The 23,116-nt window shown below is 26.0% G+C and overlaps 1 protein-coding gene across 1 annotated transcript; it reads left to right on the plus strand.

Moving 5' to 3' along the window:
* Positions 1–1,200: 1,200 nt before the first annotated feature.
* Positions 1,201–23,036, plus strand: LOC129975725 (thimet oligopeptidase-like). The gene is made up of 16 exons (XM_056088901.1): positions 1,201–1,493; positions 2,462–2,601; positions 4,540–4,652; positions 4,838–5,007; positions 8,364–8,476; positions 8,768–8,822; positions 9,233–9,397; positions 10,887–11,048; positions 11,886–11,951; positions 13,045–13,149; positions 14,507–14,614; positions 14,880–14,953; positions 17,354–17,585; positions 18,060–18,191; positions 22,562–22,678; positions 22,875–23,036. Exons 1-16 carry the CDS (start codon positions 1,338–1,340, stop codon positions 22,956–22,958), a joined length of 1,992 nt encoding a protein of 663 aa, XP_055944876.1. The 5' UTR covers positions 1,201–1,337; the 3' UTR covers positions 22,959–23,036.
* Positions 23,037–23,116: the final 80 nt, after the last annotated feature.

Below are 23,116 nucleotides of genomic sequence, written 5' to 3' on the forward strand. Positions count from 1 at the left end.
ACCATTTTTATAAATTATTTTTAAATATATATTACCGTATTTGTATTATTGTGATACTGCAAAATAAAACTGATAAATTTTGATTTCATTTAACCTTGCAGAGTCACATTTGAGCCTTTGCAATTTCTACGAAAATAGTTTTCAGCCCGTTTATAAAAAAAAAAAAAAAAAAACATATTTTGTCTCATGCTAATCAAAACTCCGAATTTCTTCTTAAAAGAAAGGGAAAAAAAGCAATTTAATTTTAAACTAGTGCTATGTAATTGGGATAGCAAGTACAGAGAAATTTAAAGATTATCTCTGAATTATGAATGTAACATGTGAACAAATCGAATGATATTCAAATATAAGTATATTCGGATAGGAAACAAAAAAAAATGTGGTGACGCTTTATAAGCCAGATAACAGCTACGAGACATGAGAAATTTCTTTTGTCTTGTGGTCATGTTACTCGGCTACGGACCATAATGTTGCGAGTTCAGTCCTCGTCTATCTCTAATAGAAACAAGATCCTCTATGTAGGCTGTTCTGATGGGCTTTAAGGCGGTCGGGATTATTTGTCCTTTTCTGCTAATCTTGCCTGGAAATTTACTGATCAATATTGTATCCACCAGACAATCACTAGCATAAGGAGGGCAAAGATTATTGTAGAAGATCCATGGACAAATCATATGTTAATGTCCCGCGTGTCAGTCTTTGAAAAAAAAACCCATGGAAACTAAACATCAATAAGCTTATGCCCTCAAGATGTGATGAAGAAACAGAAAATTGCAGTGTCGAGTCATTTGTCACTTAGTCATTGATGACGACGGGGAGGGGATAAAAATGATATTATATCCGGGTGCTTCTTACTTTTTCCATGCTGATTCGAAATTGCCCGTCAATCTCATAATAAACTCAACTTTTCTTCAAATGATGGCGTGCAAATCTTATCTATGTCTAGTAATAATGATACGTTAAAAAAAATGTTCGGAACTTCAGAGAGCACATTTGCCGAGAGTAAGAAGAAAAATCTATTCATTTAAATTTTGTAAAGTTTCAGAAATGAAGTTAAAAAAATCATTTTTCAAGTACAGTAGGGAAGGCTGTTATATTCTTGCTAATAAATGAATAAGGCATCGCCGATTGATCTTCAAAGATGTAGAGCGACAAAATTTAAACAAACCATTTTAAAAAATTGTAGGTGAATAGAGATAAAGCCTACTCGCTTGAATTAAGCAAACGCCTCTGGTAAATTTTGAACCTGTATCTTTACGTGTATGTATTCTTAGCTGACGAATTGCCAAAAAATTATTTTGTTTGAAAATTGTTGAAGTTTTAACCATTTCCAATTAACTATGCCGTGCAAAGGTGTAAGAGAAGATTGGAGCTGCAAATTTTCTGCAGAAGAATTGCTCAAGCGGACGGATGATCTTATAAATACAACACGAAGCATCTATGATTCTGTTGCGGCTGTGCCGGATACCGATGTTAACTATGATACTGTTTTAAAGGTATATATAACTTGGTTCTGATACTTTTTTTTTGTTAAAGAATAATATTTAGTTGGGATTTATTGATTTTATTAAGTGTATCATACAGTGTGAAACGAAAGAAAAATTTTTTGATCTAATATGGAATAAAACATTATATTTCAAAATATTTAATAAGTTCAGAATAGACTGTAAAATTATTTTATATCTAAGAACAAGGACACTGACAAACTGTAATATATATAAACTATATTGATCTTTTTTCAGATAGGAATATAAATTATACTTTGCTAGTATGTTATAGTATCTGCCATACTTTTATTTTACACAATTAATACTAGAAAATAAAAATATTTTCCTGATAAAATTCCTATGAAATTAATATTCAAAGCTGCTTTTTTTCCATTTATTCTTGCAATTTTGTTCCTTAAATTTTTGCATATTTGGTAGTCTATGGCTGAGTCATATTTCAAGAACAGAAGATCTTGAGCACAATTACAGAAATTCAATATGTATGTGAACCTTGCATGTATTTAATCTGTTATTGTGGATTGAAAAATCGCATTGATATAGCATGCAAGTTTTCAGTGTGGAATACATGCTGGCTTCTTTATCTTACTGATCTTTAAAATTGCAGCTCGATTCCAAAATTACTCTCATTTGGCTTCAAAATAAGATCTTGAACTATTTAATACAATACTGCACACTTTTAATTTAACAATTGTGCTCAGAAATACATTCCCCCCCCCCCCCAATTGCTTATGACTTCTTTATAGAATTGTGTGTCAGTTGAACGCAGGATGGCTACAGCCATCATTTGCCTACATACCATATAGCTATAGCTGTCATTTGCATCATTGTGTTAAAATAACATATAATCTTAAATAAAAGAAATGAATTGTACATTATTTCAAATTTTTCTGAAATCGTCAGTGGCATTTTCATCCGAATAAGTATTTTTCTCTTATTTTAAATAATTATCTTTTCAGGTGTTGGCTGATGCAGAATGTGAATGTAGCACCAAAAGATATATTTTAGATCAAGTACAATACTTTTCACCAGATCAAAAGATACGAGATGCTAGTACAGAAGCTGATCAAAAGCTTAGAGCTTTTGATGTTGAAATAAGGTATCAAATGAGAATAAATTTTTTTGAATTATTATTTTATATTTAATTTGAAAAAAAATTGATTATAGATTTGGCAAATATAAATTTTTCTTTGTTATTTTTATTTTTCTTTGTTATGAAATTTCAGACTGTTATTGTACAAGATATCTATATTTGAAAGTTCATCCATATTGACCAGTCTGCTGCAAAACCTAATTGTCCAATTACCAATAACAATGAATGAACTGATGCTCTAGAAATTCAAATAAAAAGGCATTTTGAAAATTATAATCAAATTATTGTATTGGAAAATAAAACTTCAGAGCATGATATTATCTCATTAACAAACTTTTTTTTTTTTTTTGTTAAGTTTTAGGTTTTGACTGTATTGATGCTAATATGGAATTTCACAAATTATTACATAAAACAATTTGAGTTTGACTTGGAGTAAAATTGTATTAAATTAATTTTGCTGTTTATTTTTACTGTTAAAATATCTGCTGATACCCTGTTAATCGATTATTCATTTGGATTTGAAACATAAAAATGAATGTCATTTAAATAATTAATCTCTTCTAAATTTGCCCATGTGTTTGATAAGTTTGACTGAAGTTTGATATGTGCGTACACTTTCATATGTATAATAGATCTGATTCTTTGAAGTGTCATTTGGCTAAAAATAAAAAAAATAATTTAGTGTGAAGTTCTTGGACTATTTTCTTTACTGAACTTATTCATTGTCATAGTATATAATAACCAAATAAAAAATTTTATTTGGTTTAATTTTGGTTCTATTTTTCTTTTTAACTTGATTTTTATTACTAATTAGTCTAGATTCATTAGTGTTTCAGTAGTAGCTGCATATGCACTCACTAAATACAATGATGCTTTTTTACTTTTTTTTTAGTTTTTAACATTTTAGTTTGATTCTGAAATAATTTTTCAGTTTTGTTTCTGAAATATTTTTAGTTTTGTTTCCGAAATATTTTTAGTTTCGTTTTTCCGAAATAATTTAGATTGTTTCAGAAATAAGTTTTAATTTCTTATTGCTTATATTTTTGATTACTTATATATATTTGAACAAAATATTGTCCTCTGTGATTTGTTGCCAATTGTCTAAGCAGAATAATAAATATGGATTAGGTAAGATTAGAGAATGAATTACATAAGATTTCATTCAATAAAGGATTTTTTTAAAAATATGTGGTGAAGAGCTTGTAACCAATCTGCTATAAATACATAGGCATAAATATATATGCATTTTAAATCATTTTTTGTAATTTTCCATTTGTTTGACCAGAGTTAAAATATTTGCAAATAGTATAACAAATAAGTATTATAATCTTACAGTTTGTCACTAATTTCTTGATATAAGTTTGATGAGTGCTTGATGCAAAATTAGATTTCCAAATATATTGCACAAACTGAAAAATAGCTTTTCAATTTGCAATTTATGCTTGGTAAAGGTTGGTATCAAACATGTAAAAAATTTTAATTTTTTCAACAATTTTGAAATTTTGTAGTATTCTACTTTAATTCTCTGAAGTAAATTGATTTTCATGCTTTAATTTTTAAAAAAAAAAACTATTTCAAATTTCTTCAAAATAAAGTATGTTTAGTTAAAAAAGAAAACTGAAAAATTGCTGAAACAAGTTTTTTTAATAACGTATTTTCTGCTTTAAAAACATATTACTCATCCTGGCTAATTTTAGCCACTTAAGAACATAGCCTAAGTTAATTTGTTTTACATTTGTAAATGTGCATATGATAGTGAAAAATAATTCATTCCTTCAACTCCTCATCTTTTAAAAAGCAAACTGTCATTTTATAAAACCATGTTTGTTTTATCCAATAAATAATTTTTTTAATATAAATTATTAGTTGATTCCTTTTTTTAACTATTTATGTTTTCTTGTTACATATTTATATATGATATGCATATACTTTTATTTTCTTTAGCATGAGACAAGATATATTCAAAAAACTAATTATTCTTGAAAAACAGAAAGATACTCTAAAACCAGAACCAAAACGCTATCTTGAAAAGCTAATAAAAAATGGCAAGCGAAATGGTTAGTATCATAAGAAAATTTTGTCTTTTACTTTTTATTTCCTAAACTTTAAATATTTAGATGATTTTGACTTTAAAGAAGGATAATTATTATTATTATTACTGAAGATTTAAATTTGTTTCAAATACTAATCCTATATATGTTTATATGCATTATTGTATATATATTTTTGTGCATTATTGTAGGATTGCATCTTCCTGGTGAAACTCAAGAAATGATTAAAACACTAAAAAATAAAATCAATTCTTTATGTATTCAATTTATGAAAAACCTTTCTGATGAAGCAACAACATTAGAATTTAGTGATAAGGATCTTATTGGTTTACCTGATGATTATTTTGGCAATTTAAAAAAGGTAAGTAATTGATACCTCTTTTCTAAATCTAGTTTTTCTTATAAATTTGGTTGTCATTATATTCAAAACATAAAAATTTCAAAGAAATATTACCTAGCAGTTTAAAAGCAAAATTAACAGCTTTATTTATTTATTTATTTATTTTCCTTCCTAAGGTAAGTTTTCTGAATTTAGTGGAATTGTAACTCGTCTTATTTATTCACCCTATAAACTACATAGATATTAAACAGAATCTTTCTTTTGCTTTCAACGATGAATTAAAGTTGTATGATCAGATATTTAATGAAGCAATGAAAACAGCTTCAGTTTCATTTATAACAATGAAAGTATTATTGTGAAATATACTTTAAAATATATTTTAAAATAAATTAATTCTAAAGAATTTTTCAATAGTTCATTTAACATCATTGAAAAAATGGGGTGAGGCTTTAAATAGGTGTAAAAATCTAGCTTAATTTTTAATTAAAATTTTTTTAAAAAATCACTTTGAGATGCATGTTTTACCCTCTGGTATATCTGGCCTAAATTTGATGGTTTTAAGTCAAGTGGTTTATAGAGCACCAGTATGCACATACAGGCACACACATGCCTCCATCTTTATAATCATTAATAACTGTTTATTAACATCCGTTAACATCTTTATAATAACTGTTTAATCACTAAAATTTCTTTATGAAAATGAAAATCATTATAAGGATATCATCCATTAAGTTTTAAAATGTAAAACTGCAGACAATGTATTATTCAAAAGTACACATTGGCATGAATATTTTGCATTTTTTTAGACATACTTTTTCATTTACATTTACTTCAGACCACATACATAAGTAGATAATTAGTTTTTGAAATATATTATTAATTATCTTTTTTCCTCCATGACATATTTCAAAACATAAAATTGTTCACAATATTAGAGGGGAGGAAGAGGGGTTGCAAACTTAAGTGCTACTAGTTCAAGTTGGTTATCCCTTCTTGAATTAATTATGAACAAAAATGTTCTTAATTAATTAGTTCAATTTTTCATTACTTATATTCTTTATTGTTTAAATAATTTTATTTTTTATGTCAAAGAAATGTGTTTAAAATTGCATTTTTATGCATTTAATTGGTGATCGTTAAAATATCTTTCAATTTATTTTTTAATTATTTCCACATGTTATCACATGATAAAAAAATATGGATCTAATTGCACATAGTTTTACATTTTGCTCTTGCAGAATATATAGTGGCTAAAAAATTAAATTAGTTATTATTAATTAGTTATTAAATTAGTTAAATGACTTATTATGTATATCACATGGTCATAAAGTAATTCCATTGAGAATTAAAATATGTTGCAATCACAAAGTTAAGCCAAAAGTTTGTTTTTAAGAAACTAAAATATTTTATAGTCCTCATTAATGTTAGTAGGTTTCTGTGTTTCAGTAAAAGTTTTTAGCTTTCCACATTTCATATTGTGGAATTATTTACAAATTATTATCAAACATGCATTTTATTTGTCTTTCTCTTATTAAACTAGAATATAATTAAAATATGTAACTATAAATTTATCATAAACTACTGGTACCTGGCACATTGCTGCCACAGAAGAAATAATTTTTAAAATGTCGTTTGAAATAGCTATCTTGTTTAATTAGAAATGATACAAAGAATATTTATTTATTTTTTTTTACCGACAATGAATACATTTATTGAAATTGAATTACATACAAAGGAGAAGTATAACTAATATATATATATATATTCTAGTTCTTTAGGGTAGATAATATCTTTTGTTTTTCCATCTACAGCAAAAACAAATACATATCTTGGCTATCCAGCTCATGAGCATACAACTGACTATGTGAAAAAAACGGATTTTCTAGGTTCAAACCACACTTGAATTGATTGCCCTTGTGCTTTGTTGATGGTCATTAAGGATGCAAATCAAATAGGGTATTGCATTCATTTGAAATCAAAAGGAAAGTTGGTGGGGTTAATGGAAATGCATGGAATGAGCACATCTTCACCAATCTTCTTGCCATTAAATATAGTTGCCTCATTTCTTGCCACATATTGATCTTTTGATTCTGATGCATGTGATCAGGTAGCATATAAATTTCGAATCTTGCCATATGTTGATCTTGGTATTCTGAAGCATGCGAATTTGCAATTCGCAGATGTTCTGGTTTATTATTTGCTTGTTATCCCTCGTTTGTTTAAGAAGCTTCAATTCACTTATTTTTACATGCTTCACTGATAGATTTACTAAGTGACAAACATTTGGGAGGCATATTTTTTGACAAAGTAAACATGATATACGCTTATAACTGAAATATTTTTTATTGATTCACTGAATAAATATACAAATTGCTGTTTGGTCTCGGCAATTTCCATCTTATACAACTTACCTTGATCAGAATCAGTAATTGTCACGGTTTGACATCGAATCAGATAATATTCTTATTCAGATACTTTCATTAAAGACTCTGCTTTCGATTTCTTGGGTGAAAGGGCATTTGTTTATGGCGTAAATATAAAACTCAAAGCCATTCTCAAAAGTAAACACAACCTCTTTTAATGAATTCCAAACTATATATACATCTTTTTTAACACCGTTGCCATTCGGAACAAAACAAAAGTTGAAACATAGACAATATTAATAGATATAGAGAATCAACGCGACAGTAATAATAATTCTATTTTGTATGCAAGATAAACTCTGAATAATATGCATGCAGAATGACAATATCTTGTATAGATGACTATTCATTAATGCAAAAACAAAAATTAGCGCTTGTACTAAATATTTTCAGTTTCATTTTTCTCACATTGATTGGCATCAATGATAGTAATATTATTTTGTTTGATTATTTTATTTGATTATATTATTTTGTTTTATTTATTTTGTTTGAGCATAAAATACAAACAAACAAAAATTCAGTTTTAGATATTTGATTAAGAAAAATGTTTACTGTGAATGCATTTCTTATATTTTATGTTTTAAAATTATTTTTAATTAAGTTTAGATGTAATAAATTATGGGGAAAATATTGGCAAAAAAGTTTGATTTTGTTTTCATATTTTATTACTTAATACTATGGGCAGAAAAAATGTTGGAAAGTGAGGATTGTTCTCTGTTAAGGTATTTATTTTGAAAAATTATTTTGGATTTTTTTTTTTTTTTTTAAATAGTGAGCATTTAAATGTTTTGCAGAAGGGAGGAGGGGGGAAAAAGCTAGAATCTTCGGTCAACAGTTATAAAGTTAGGGAGGGGGGAAATGTATAATCATATTTGCTTTTATTTCTCTTTCCTTTCTAAGCAATTTTGAATGTGAATTATTTGTCTGTTTTTTAATACTATTTTACCTTTTTAGCTTGAAAATGGAAATTATGAGGTAACTTTAAAATATCCAGATGTCTTTCCAATTATGGAAAAATGCAGAAATCCTGAGACAAGGCGAAGAATGTTTATAGCATTTAATTCTAGGTAAATATATTTCTTTCTCTTTTAAATATTTTATCTACCAAGAGTTATATCTAATACTGAAAAGCATTTTTTGAGGCATAGTATTAAAAATGTTTGTCTTTTGGATTTCATTTATGTTTCCTAATATTGAGAATCATTAACTTATAAAATTAGGGACAGAGAGAATCATTTCATAAAAGTTTATCAAAATAACTTTAAAGAATAATAGTTTTTTTTAACTAAATTTTTCAAATATTTAATGTGACAAAGTGCAATTTTTCATGTATGCTAATTATCTTTCTGTTAATATAGATGTGTCAAAGAAAATGATCCTATATTGCATGAAGTTACTGAACTGCGACATAAGGTAACATATTATTTTTCTTTAATACCAGAGCTTTTAATTTTTATTGTGGCACAATGCTGAATTCTTTTAATGCAAGAGAATGATTAATAACTGCTGACATTCATTTACTTCATTTTTCTAATAAATGTGGTGTAAAGGTTACTTTAGTTATATACTGCTGCAAATTCAAAAATTAAAGTCACCTTTTGAATATACAACATTGTTATGTATTTCAAACTAAAATGAAGGGAAAAGAATTTTATTTATCTTGATGTTCTAAAGTTGTAGAAATTAAACTGGAAGTAATAAAAATAAATAGAAAATTTAGAATTTTGATTCTTTTAAATAACTATTATTTTTCATTATAAAAATATTTTGAATTTGATTAATGTGGTCTTAGATGGATATACTGTTATTTATTTTTTTTGCAGCTAGCAAATATATTGGGATATCCAAGACATACTGAATATGCTACCGAACTATTAATGGTCAAATCTGGTGATAATGTGCAAAAGTTTTTAACAGAATTATGGCATAAATTAGAACCTTTGTGGGAAGATGAAAGGAAGCTAATGCTAGAACTCAAAGAAAAAGAGGTAGATTTGCTTTTTTTTTAAATTCACAAATACTAAATTAATCTTTTAAAAATATTTTTATATGCATATGTAATAATAGAATTATAGAAATGAAATATGTATTATAGTTTTATTAGGGCCTACAGTTATAAAACCCGCTGTTTACTACGTTAGATATTTTTTTAAAAATACTTAATTACTTACATTTATTAGAGGTTTCTTTTTAACTTTTGCCAGTGTGCATGTTAAATGCATCAGTTATAGTGAGCTACCTTACTAAGATTAATGATTTGTCATCTTTGCAGCATAAAGCAAAGTTTACTTAGCCTCAAATCTCTTTTGTTACTTTAGTGTTTCTTAAGTTACAAATAATGTTAAAAACTGTTTGGAATTTTTGCAAACAATTTGGCAATTACTTTATTAACAGAAAACTTATGCTTACTACAATAGATACATTTGGTTACAACTGTTATTGATCTAAGAGAAAAATATTACATTTAGATTAATAAATTTTATTTGTAGAATACTTTAAAAAAACTCTATTTTATATAAACTATAAAATATGGAAACTATATTATAGGCTGATTTTAAAAATATTTTGTCTATATGTAAAGTCTATCTTCATGAATGATGGCATTTGGAACACATATTGGATTTTGTGAGACATATCAAAATGTTTTGTTCTTCTGCCACTTCTCTCCTTGTTGGTAGATCTTATCTTTTTCTTAGTCTTGGCCTATCACAGCTATTTTTCCTGTTGCAAATATATTATTCCAATGCCCATATTTATGGCCCCATATTGTAAACATTATTTTCTGAAGGAAAAAAGGTGTTGCTATTTGTAATTGTTTCATTATAACCATAACTGTGAGAGCTGAAGATTTGTTTTCCACATCATGCTTTGAGGGCATACCTTAGGATATTTACATCAGAGATTTTATTCTTTTTCTTTTAACAATATTCTCATTAGGAACTTAGATATTGGCAAATATTTTTTTTAATTACCCTGTTATTTACTGACAAAAAATAAGACTCTTATAATGATTAACTTTTGCATGAATAGCCCCAAATATTGTTGTAAAATTTATTATATATCTGACATATCCTTAAACTTTGTATCATGATTTTTTAAACCTCTTGTGTATACAAATAACAAATATAGATCAGAATGTTTTATAGCAATGCAATAGTTGTTTGCAAATCAACAATTTGTCAGATTGTGGTGTGCTTGTCAGATAATTTTGAGTGTTTCATAAATTTTTTATCAATTTATTGATTTATACATCCAGACAATTTCACTTGAAATATTCATCACTTCTAAAAAAAAATATATTATTATGTTATTAAAGTTTTTATCTCAAAAAATTTGCTTTGCCCCTCATTTGCCGAATATGCTCTCTTTAATTGTATATTGCACACAAATTATTTTACTTTTAAATGGTTGATTGGTTTAACATTAAATCAGATAGTCTGGTTATATTTAAAAAAATATTTTCATTTTTTTTTTCAGTGTAATGAATTGGGCATCCCATTTGATGGCAAATTACAACCATATGATTTAAAGTTTTATGCAACAAAAGTTGAAAAAATAAAATATTCTGTTGATCACACGAAACTGAAAGAATATTTTCCTCTTCAGACTGTAACTGAAGGGTTATGTAAAATTTATCAGGTAAGCATTTTTTTTTTTATACCTTTTACTAGCAAAGTAAAAGGATCTTGCTTGGTTTATAATGCTCCTTAGGTTTATTAACTTATTAATATCTTTGTGTTATTTTATGCTTCCTAAAAAATCATACATCTGCTTATTTTTCTCAATTTAATTTTTTTTTTTAGTCATTGTTTATGAAAAAAACTTTGAAATAATCAACAATTTCTATCTTTAAAAAAAAATGTTTTCTAATATATTGTTGGTCATAGGAGAAGACTTTTGCCAAAATATTAATGCATTTTGGAAGTGAAACAAGCTGAGGCTATATTTGAAGCAATTAGCTAATTTCCCCTACTGAAAATCACTATCAAATATTTCAAAAGTCATTTCACTCATTCAAAAATAAACTTGTTAAAATTTGTATTAAAATGTTCTGAATTATTTTGGTGAACTTTTGTTTTCCCTTCAGTATTAAATAAATGTTTGCTTATTTATTTTAAAATGCTCTAATAAGACTTTTTGCTGCAATTGTTTGAATAAAAGTAAAAATGCTTTCTCTCCCTTTTAATAATCAATGATCACCCATTTTCTATAATGTATATAAAACTGTTATAAGTAAATTTTAAAAATATTTTACTAGCTGCTTATTTTTACTTTACTTTACTGTTTATTGTAAAGTTGGCATGTATCTTATATTATGAAAAAATAGCAAATATTACTTATTTTTAATGCTAAATATTTTGAAGAACCTTGTGTTAATTATCGATCAAATTATAATAACTAGATAGGAATCAATATAGATTTAATATTAAATTGATTTTTTTTCTTTGATGTAAGAAATTTTTATCATTCAATCAGGATCTATTAGGACTCAAATTTACTGAAATAGAAAATCCTGAGGTTTGGCATGAAGATGTTCAAATGGTATGTATAAAATTTAAAAGTTTTATATTCCTTATTCCTAAATTCTAGGTTTTATAATCTCCAATAATATCAGTTATAAATTTAAAAACTTAAATGGGTTAAATTTGCCTTGGATACTTTAAAAATGCAAGTTTCGACTTTAGAACTATGTGTTCTGCTTTATATATTATCAAACTGAAAGCTATATTTTAAACCTTTTGATTTAAATAATGTTATACAAAATAAGTTTGACTTTGCAGTTAACCGAAGGGCAATAATTTTCCTTAAAGTTTTTTTTTTCTTCCAATTAATAATGACAATATATCTAATTTTTTAAAAATTTTATTTATTATTTTCCTTTTTTTGTTTTCTAAGATAAAGTAATGAAATAAAACATCCCGAGATTAGATCAACATACTTCTATTGATTAGCCTATAATTTTATATGTTAAATATTAGTTATAGAAATATTTTTTTTTGTGCTTGGTCAAAACGGTTGAAAAATGTTTATTTGAGAATTAAGAACTTTGCAGGATTCTCTTTTTGAATAGTATTTAATGAAATGATGGTAAAGATTTTTTCTTAAAATGAAATGTTTACTGATTTTTTTTTTTTTTTTTTTTTTTTTTTGAGTTTTGAGTAAATATTATTAAAAGTTATAATTTTTATATTGTTATTTTCTTTGTTGAAAATAGTTTATTTGGAATATTTTTAAAATCCATTCAGAATAGCTTCATATTCTTTATATTTAACATCCTTAGACTTATGTTGTTTCTTTTTTTTTTTTCTCAATTTACATTCATTTTTGAATATCAGATAGAAATCTTTAAAAATAATACTAAATTTTGAGAAAAACTTTAAAATTTATATACTTGGAATATAAATGCAAATTTGTTTTAATTTAATTTTTTAAATCTTTGTTTCATTTGTTTGAATATATAATGAGCAAAAATTAAATACATGTTTTACATTGTATTTTTTTCAGACTGAAAATAATTTTAATACAGTTCATATGTATAAACTGTACTCTGGTTTTTGCTGTTTAAAATGTGTGATATGCTTGTATGTGATATAAGAAAATCTTTTTGTGATTGTGATTTTGTTGAATATTACAGTTTAAAGTTGAAGATAAAGATACTGGAGACTTAATGGGATATTTCTTCTTGGATTTGTTTCCAAGAACAGGAAAATACACACATGCTTGTGTTATCGTTAATCAAGTAATAATTGCATTTTTGTTGTTCTTAAAATCAAGATTCATAATCTGTTAAATTTTGGAACAGCAATAAATTGTATAAATTAAGATATATTATTGAAAAATAATTTATTGCAGTTAAAAATTAAATATGATTTTTTTATATATTGTTTATACTTTACATACAATATTTTCAATATATCTATGTTCTTAAAATTATCTTTTAATTTTATAAATTCATTCTTCAGTTTAATTTCTGAATTGTGTGCAGCTGCCCCATGCTTCTCAGTCTGCATGTGTGTAAAATAAATGCTGTCTCAGTTAAAATTTAGAGAAAATTTCCTTTTGAAGCTATATAAGTTTTGAATGCATTTCTGCATGCTCTTTTTCTTGCTTTCTCCTTTTTCTATTTGGAGTATGTTATTTGCCAAGAATTTTACCAAAGAACTCTAAGAAATTGAAACTTTGGTTTAAATATCATGAAGAAAATAAAGAAACCATTTAAACTTAGGGCCTCTTCAGTTATCAGAAAATGAATTTCATATATGTGTAAAATCAAGTAAAGTAAGAGAAGAGTGGACAACATATTTTATTATTCTGAAAGCAATTAGATAAAAAAAAGTTCATCTAGGATGCAATTTGTAAGGAACATTGTCAACTTATAATCATTAACTAAAGCATTTTGTTCTATTTCGAGTGGGCAAAAAAGAGACCACGAGAAAACTCATTATAACTCATTATACTCATTAACAAGTTTTATATACAAGAAAAGGGAATTCCTGTCACTTGGAAATTGAAAATATAGAAATCCGCAAGTGGATAGAAGCTTGTAGTGTTATTTGTATGATTAAATCAATGTCAGACAATTGAAGTCATAATCTTTAAATTTTAGAAATTTCAGATAAACTGAAATCCTATACAAATTAGAAATTATGGTTTCCTCCTTGAATGTTAGTAGTCAAGAGTGGAAAAGCTAACTAATTTTAAAACATGGATAATGAGTTTATTACATATATTTAATGAAATATGTTTCTTTAATTTTATTGTATTTCTGCACTTTTTTTATTGAGTAGTGTTTTTAATAACGATTCTTTTCAAAGCATTTTTTTTTTTTTTACTGTCTTTGCTAATTTATGTTTAATATCTTTAATTCATTTCTTTTGATTGAAAGTTTTCATCAATATATATATATATATATATAATTAAGCATAGTGGAATATTTTAAGGAATTTAGCAAAATTACTCTGTGTTACAATTATATAAATATGCAGTAATTTTATAATGTAATAATGGTGTGCTATATTTGAAAATCCTCAAAGCTGCACAATATTTAGTTGTATCATCATTTTGCATTCATTAAAATCACTAAACTTTATTTGTAGCCAGGGTGCCTTATAGCAGAAGGTGTTCGGCAAGTTACTGTAGGAACTATGTTGACAAATTTTACAAAACCACAAAAAGACAAACCATCTCTTTTAAATCATAGTGAGGTAAGTTGCAATATTTTTGTGAATGATTCATTGTTGCAGGCGTATCTAAAATAGAAATTTTTGATTCTCTTCGTAGATAGATTTTAAGGGGTTAATGAGGGAAAACCATTCTTGTGGATTTCATTCCAAGCAACATTCAGCATATTAGTGTTCAATATTTTGCTGTATATAGATTTATTTATCCTGAATTCTGAGTTAATTTTTGCTATTAAATAAGTATTTGAATTGCATTTAATCCTCTTTTCTTTTCCCTTTTTTTATTTAGGTTGTTACTTATTTTCATGAGTTTGGTCATCTTATGCATGCTATATGTGCACAAGCTGATTTGGCAGAATTTGCGTAAGTTAGCAGAAGGCTAAAATACCAAATATTTTTTTCTTATTAATTCACTGTTTACCTAAATCATGCACTGTTAATTTCTCTTATATAAGTCATTTTCTATATTTTTCTTTTATTTCGTTATACTATTTTTCAAGATAATTAACTTTATAGATTTATTGAATTTGTATAGTTAGTCCATTATATTTGTCTTCACTCCTAAAAGATAATATTATAAATTATTATTTATCAGAAACTCTAACGCAGAAATTCATTACAACAGAATAATCATTCTGAAACAAATTCTCATTTGAATAGTTTAGAAAAAGTTGCCAGATGCCCAAAGCAATGCTTTTTTTTTTTTTTTTTATATTAAAAATAGAAGCTTATATTTTCAAAATGTGATGTTGGTATTTTCAAAATTTTTAGATCATACACAATCTGATTACTCTGAATGCACATATTGTTTTTAACTAGCTTTAACAGTTTAATTGTGGAAGAATTAGCTGCAAAATTTTCTATCTAAACCTTTAATTCTGCAACTTTTTATTCAGAATGCACCAATAGCTAACGCTGACACCATATGACAACAGTAAAAAGAGTAATAATAAAAGCTTTACAATTAGTACATAATTGTAACCAGCCGTATCAATTATATTTTTCATTTGGCAATGATTATTTCCTGTGAAATTTTATTCTCAGCTACATAAAGAAAAAGTTCTACATTTTTTAAATCAAATTTTTAAAAATTTTCCTTCAATTAAAAGAATATATGACAACTTTTTTATTCAGATCTGCAACTACAGTATTTAGTTTATTTAAATTGCAAAATATATTGCATATTGTGCAGCCATTAATAAAATTCGTTTAGCTCATTTTTCTACTAAACTCCATTCTGAACTACATCTTAAAAACCTTTTCAGGTCATAATATGGATCATTCTTTTATTCTTCTTGCAACATTTCAAATTTTTCAAAGGGCCTGTGTTACTTTGATTATTTTAAACACATTTTTTCACCCCCTACCTATTGTCTGAAAGTACATGAGGAAGTCATCAGGTAATTCTTAAACACTGAAATTGAAATGCAAGTTAGCTGTGAGGATAAGGTGCAAGATATTCATATAGAACTTTACAATTTTTGCATTTTTTGTCTTGCGCTTTCCTGCAGAATTACGAATTTACAGTCAGTCATGATGACAAGTCATTGTTTTAGTAGGAATCATTTATGAAGGAAGTAAAAACTAAAATTATCATTTCAAATTAAAACTTTTATCAGTATGATGCAAAAACCTGGATTGAGAACTGTGTACTTTTTAAAAAGTGTGATTCAAAAATATGAAATTGTTCCTTGATAATTTAAATTAAACCTGAATTCATAACTACATCATTTGTTTTCTGACAATAGTATGATTTTTTTTTTTACTGCCTAGCTTTATTAATAAGCATAAAACTAGATATCATCAATGCACTATTTATTGTTTGGTAACATATTCTAAAACCTTCTGCACTTTTGTACATGCATTAGGATGGATTCAATTTGACAAAATATGGGTGAGATGAAAGGAGGAAATGTTTACATTTAACAATGAAGAGAATTCAGAAAAGCGCACATTCTTCCATGTCTCGCCCTTTAGTGAGATGGAATCATCAAAAGGTAGTCATCTTAGGATACTGAAATGAACAGTATACATTCTACAATTTTAGGGAATACATCTTATTAACTTTTTATTTATTTGTGCTATCTTACAAATAAAAATAATAAACTTCATAATATCAGCCCTCAAAAACAAGATTTTGTTTAAATTTACCGATTTATGCTACAAAAATACTTTAGCAGTTTCATGGTTGAATAGAAGAAACTTCTGGAATTTTTAAACTTTGTTTTATTTTACCACAGGAGGCATAATTTAGGTACAAAGAATGAGTGTAAGAAACACTTCAATCTACATTGTTACACAAGAGCAGAAGAGACCAAAATTTTTCCCTTCAGTGATTTTACTATGAGATTTTGATAAGAATTTCTTAGATACGTATAGCTTTAGGATAGGAAATCTTTGAAAGAATGTTGTAAACATTAAGGATTCTTAGCTCTTCACTTGGAGCATGAGAAAATGCTGAGACCACAAGTTTTTTACAGTGTGTGTAGAATTAATTAAATAAAAAGTGGGAATTGGATCAGGAAATGAGAACATTTCAGAATCAAGTTAATATGAGCTAAATTATGATAAAAATTTGGAAATGGATTAAAATGTAAGTAAGATTTTTAAAAAAATCATTACCTACATATGTATATGATATGCATTAACTTGCTTTAATTTTAATACTTAAAACTAATTTTGTTAACAAGTCTATTGGATATATAAACAGGTACTGTTTTATAAGATTATCCATGGCTATAATTACTTTTTTCTATTTTGTAGAGGAATTGCTGTGGAAAGTGATTTTGTTGAAGCACCTTCACAAATGTTAGAAAACTGGTGTTGGGAAGTTGAGCCTTTAAAGATGATGTCTTGTCATTACGCAACAAAATCAGAAATACCAGAGGATTTATTAAATGCTCTGATTAAATCCAACTTGGCCAATGCAGGATATCGTAATTTACGCCAAGTTGTATTGGCTACATTTGATTTTAAAATTCATTCAAAAATTGAGGTACTTAAAAAATTTTTATGCAATTCTGTATACAACACACTTTTTATTTTGTGCATTTGATCTATCTGTCTATATATATATATATAACATACTTTTTATCCATAGGATCTATCTATCTCTAATGTGTTTAAGAACTATATTAACTGTTATTTAAAAATTAATAGGAAAGTTAATAAAAATTTAATGCTGCTTATTTGTTATGATTAAAAAAGAGAAAATATAATAGAATTCTATATTTATTTTTTGATGACTGAAAGTTTGTTATGAAAATGATTCTCTGATTAGAAATCAAGCAAAATCCAAAACACGAACTTCCAAAATAAGTAATGTGCTTTAATCTTTTATTAAAATCATTTTTTAATAAATAAAATGATTGTGTGAATTTTATTTGTTACTTTTTTTTTAATTTTCAAAGTTTTCATTATTTATGTTGCATTCTAAATAATATTATTTATATTTTTATATTGTTTTCAGAAAGATATCAACAGAGTTTTCAGAGATACTTGCAAAGAAATAATGGGAATTGAAGAATCTGAAGATACATTTATGGGATGCAGTTTCCAACACCTTTGTGGCGAATATGATGCTCGTTATTACAGTTATTTAGTAAGTAAAATGTATTTGTATGATGGCAGATTTTGCTTTTGAATAATTTCCTACAGACATCACAAAATAAGGTCTTTTAAACTTCAGACACTCATTTTCATATTTAAAACAAGTTGATGAATATTATGTAAACTGAGAAAAAAAAAATGTTAACTTAAAACATTAACTTTTAATATTATGGTTGTTTACATCCGTTTGTTTTATATTTGTCTTCCATATAAATATGCTAGTAAGTATTAGATCATTACTTGAAATATGCAGATACCGACTTTTATTGAGGGCATAAAAAAAACAAGTATTTTTTTCTGAAGTACAATTGGTTCTTTGTATGAAAATTCCATAACAGATAAAGATGCAACAAAAAACACAGATTTAATGGAATAAAGATTTTCAATAGTGCAGCACAGTTGCATGTATAATAGAGATAACAGCAAGTAGGAGGCAATATTAATAATAAATAATTGGAGTAATTAAAGTGCTCAAAGGTTTTGGCAGTTCAAATTAGGCATGTTTCCTTGATTGTTACTTAATTCTCTCAGGTGTAGAATTTATGAGAAAATAATTCCAATAATTAAAAATTTGTTGCATTATTATTACGTTATAAAATAATATTTAACTTAAAAATGTTTAAATATGAGCAAAAAAGTGTTACATTTTTTCAAGTGTCATAAATATTCTAAAAATATGAAATATTTCTAATCATATCATATTAATCAAAATTTTATTTTATGTAGGTATTATTTTTCAAATGTATTAAAGTATTATTCTTTTGTAAGAAATATCTGAAAATTATTCTAATTTTTTTTTCTAAGCATACATATTGGCAAATTGGTGAAATACACTAAATACTTTGAATATCAGAAGTTCAGAAAATAAACCAAGAATTATCTTTTGAGGAGCATCTTACAAAGTTTATAAAAATGGCTTAAATCTAATAACATATTACATATTCAAACAATTCGGAAGATGCTACATTTTTAGAGGCAAGGGAGGGGGATTGGGATTTGCAAACACTGTCCCACCAAAACTTAAAACATTATTTAGTAAAAATATATTGTTTTACATATTAAAAAGATACAAAGTGTTCTAAACAAAACAAAAATGTCTATTAATAATAATATTCAAGACTTTTAAGAAGTAATTATAACAGACTTCATTTTGATTGTGTAAAAAATTTTAATATCTCCATCTTCTAGAATTTTATCATATGGCGAAATACATAACAATAAAGGTACAGATATTCTATAAAAAAAAACATTATGTTTAAAATAATAAAATCATTTTTAAATTAGACTTAATTTTATTGAAATAATTTTTTTTTTAAACTACACTCGTACATGAAAACTAGTTTGAAAATCATGAAATGGACATAATAAATGGGAATGTATATAGACAAAAGGAAAAAAGTCTTAAAGTTATTTTAAATTAAAATTTCCAAAACATTCAGAATTCTTTTTGCTCAGGCAATAGCCTGATTGTTGTAATGTTTGATATATAATTTTTATATGGTGTAACTTAACTGTTGTACTGCAAAACATGTATTGGCATGTTTCAAAATGGTTTTCTAAAATCTAATTTATAGTATTTTTAGGATGTTGTGAAGATGACAATGATTTCCTTTTTATTTTCCATTGAAATTATCTCCCTCATCATATCTCTTCAAAATCCTTTGAATCTGAAGATGACAGAAACATCTACAAAATGAAAAAAAAAAAAAAAAATCACCATTTCCATTTTTGTGCAAGCTTTTCCAGTAGTTGAAATGGTTGTTTTCTGTATCTATCACAATTTTCGGGCATTCTAATTCAGATTTCCTGTCTTTTTCATTTCTTTCAATTTTTCTGCTTTCCACAGGATTTTCAATGATTATTTTTCCACTGGAAAACATGATTTGTACAATGGAATGACCGGTGGGAAAATGTGTCAGACATTTGGGACAGAAGCAGAAAATGTGAGATGTTTTCCCCTCGGTGCTTTTTACTGAAAGATTTTTTTAATGATTTCTTTGATACATGTCGATTTAGATAAGGGAATCTTGGGTGTCTTTGAAAGAAATGCGTAGGCATTTCAGATTTTTATCCTTTAACTTGAACTTTGAGACCTAATGCACCAGCAGTTTTTCTGCGTGTATATTAGTAATAATTAAATTTAAAAAGTAGATCAGGAAATAATAGAATTTTAGGATAAAGTATCACTTGCCAATTTATGATTTAAAAAATTAGATAATCAATTAATATTTAAATTAAATTTTAAAATATCATTATTAACTAAAACTTCAAACAAAAAGTTTCCTAAAACTTCAATTTAGAATAGCAAGTGTAAAAGCATCTAGTTTAAAAGAATTAAATCCTAAAAAATGGGACCTGAAAAAACTTACCTGCTCTAAACATTGTTTGAAAACCTGCCTTACTTATGAAAAAGGAATGAACTAAATATTTTTCTCTTTTCTTATATAAACAAACACGCTGTCCAAAACTCTCTAAAAATGAGTGGATGATTAAAGTTAAAAAAAAGTTTTAATAGTCTAATATTGTTAATTTGCAAAAATCTTTAAAAAGTTACAAAATGGAATGTATGAACAGACTTTTTTTTTTTTTAAATCACATACTTAGAATATCGTAAGCATGAATATATATGTATATATAAGACAATTTGGTTTTAAAAAAAAATGAATTTGTATTTTTTAAAAGAATATTTTATTATAAAAATAGATAATTTTCTATGCTAAATTCTCAAGTGCTATTTCACTGTTGTAGTGCTACTATGTAGGAATCTTAAATAGAAGCTAAATAATTTGGTTTTATCAGGCGTTTGCAAAAAAATTGCTTGCACATTTCGAGAAAAAATTAAACTCTTTTGTTTGACTGTTGTAAATTTATTATGACTGATCATTAGTATGATTCTAATGACTGTATTCCATTAAACTGCACTGTGCATTTAATCTATATCTATACTTATATATAAAGCTCCATGTCTGTGTGTGTTGGTGCTCTACAGAAAAAACCATTTGACCTACAGCTACCAAATTTGGTACGTGTATACCTTGGAGGTCGGGAATGTGCACTTGAGGTCTCTTTTTTTGAAATTTTAATTATTAATTAAAAACTAACTTTCAAGCAAAAAAAAAAATTTCATTTTCCCCACCGCAAATAAGTAAGGCTTCAGTTTTTTTTTCTTTTTTTTTTCCCCAACAGCAATGAGGCTAGGGCTAACATTTTTCGGCCGATTATTTCAAACGATTCTGTTTATTTTCTTAATGTTTTATGCATCTAAAATTAAACATTGTTAATTAATCGATCTTTCAGATTCATTCTGAAGTACTTTTGAATTAAAATAAAACAGATTAAAGGAAATTAAAAATTTCTAATCTACATAGCGTTACCCCAACTGGCGTAGAAAAATTCACGCATTTGCGTTACCGTAACTGGCGTTGAAAATTCATGCATGCGCATTGTATTCTGATTTTTTAAATTTCAACGGAAGCGGACTAGATTTAAATTATTTTTAGGTTAGTTGTATGCTTTTGTAATTAAATTGTATTTGTTAGTTTAAGTTCATCGTTTTTTAAGTATTTTTTTAACCTGTTTTCGACCGATTACTTTAAACGATTCTGTTTATTTTCTTAGTGTTTGATGCATTTAAAATTAAACATTGTTAATTAATATACCTGCTGAAGATGAATCTGAAAAAATTTTGTTGACAAATTCTTGAGATATTACATAAATTAAGATATTCTTTAGTGCCGATAAGGTTTAAATGCTCAGTGACTCTGTTTTCAGTAATCATATTACCAAAAAAAAAAAAAAAATTCTTTGTTTCAGAAAAAAATATTATTATATTAATTGCAGATTAATTCTTTACACTTTAATTTAAAGCACAAATTCTACGGGAGCTAACAGAAAATTGGAGAGATACAGATTACATTATGACTGAATGCCTTTATAATATTCTGAGTGAATTGAAATATTTTAATGAAGAAGCTATTAAAGTAGGAATTACATAAAATAGTTAATTATTAAAATTTTAACGAGCATTAAGATTGGCTAGCCGGCTAGTCTGAAATAATGTCCTCTTTTTTTTTTTTTTCTTTTTTCATATAACTCAAAGACAATAAAAAAAAATTGTATTTCTATACAATCTTATGTTTTAATACAAAATTATTTCTTTCTACATCATTATTTGTAGACCCTTAAAGTTTATACTTCTATTTACCAAGATCCTGTATAATTATTGTGTAAGATACGAGTATCAGCATTATTTTCTTGTAATTTATTAAAATAGTAAAAAAAAAGTTGTTTAATGGAACCAAAATATATTACTTCCAATATTTTGAATCAAAGGATTTAATATTTATGTTCTCTTTTTGTTAGTGGAGTGAAGTTTATTGTATGGACATGTTTTATACCCGATTCAAAGATGGCAAAGTATTGGATCCAGAAACTGGAAAAGATTACAGAAATAAAATTTTGAAACCAGGAGGATCAAAGGTATTTTTTTCAATCTTAATATGAATAAGTTTTAAATATTATGTCTATTGTCTTAAACTAAATTCTTAAATATATATATTTGATATTTTCAACTTATGTTATTTTATATTCAAAATAACTTTTCAAATATGTATTTTATACCTTTGTAAATGTTTTAATCTTTTTTGCCATAATTAATTTTTCTCTTTATTTAAAGGATGCAATTGATATGCTTGTGGACTTCCTGGGACGGCATCCAACACAGGATGCGTTCTTGAAGAGCAAAGGTCTTAAAGTATAAATACAGAACAAATAAAAGATAGTTTTATGGGGAAAAACTCTCTTAAGAAGAGAAATTAATAAATTTTTTATGCCTTCAGATTTTTAACTTCCTTTTGAGAAAATTTTGCTTTCTGATCAACATTTTAAAATTGTAGTGGAAAAAATCTCAAAGCAGAT

This window comes from Argiope bruennichi, chromosome 7, assembly GCF_947563725.1.
Source record: "Argiope bruennichi chromosome 7, qqArgBrue1.1, whole genome shotgun sequence".
In the NCBI taxonomy this organism is placed as follows: domain Eukaryota; kingdom Metazoa; phylum Arthropoda; class Arachnida; order Araneae; family Araneidae; genus Argiope; species Argiope bruennichi.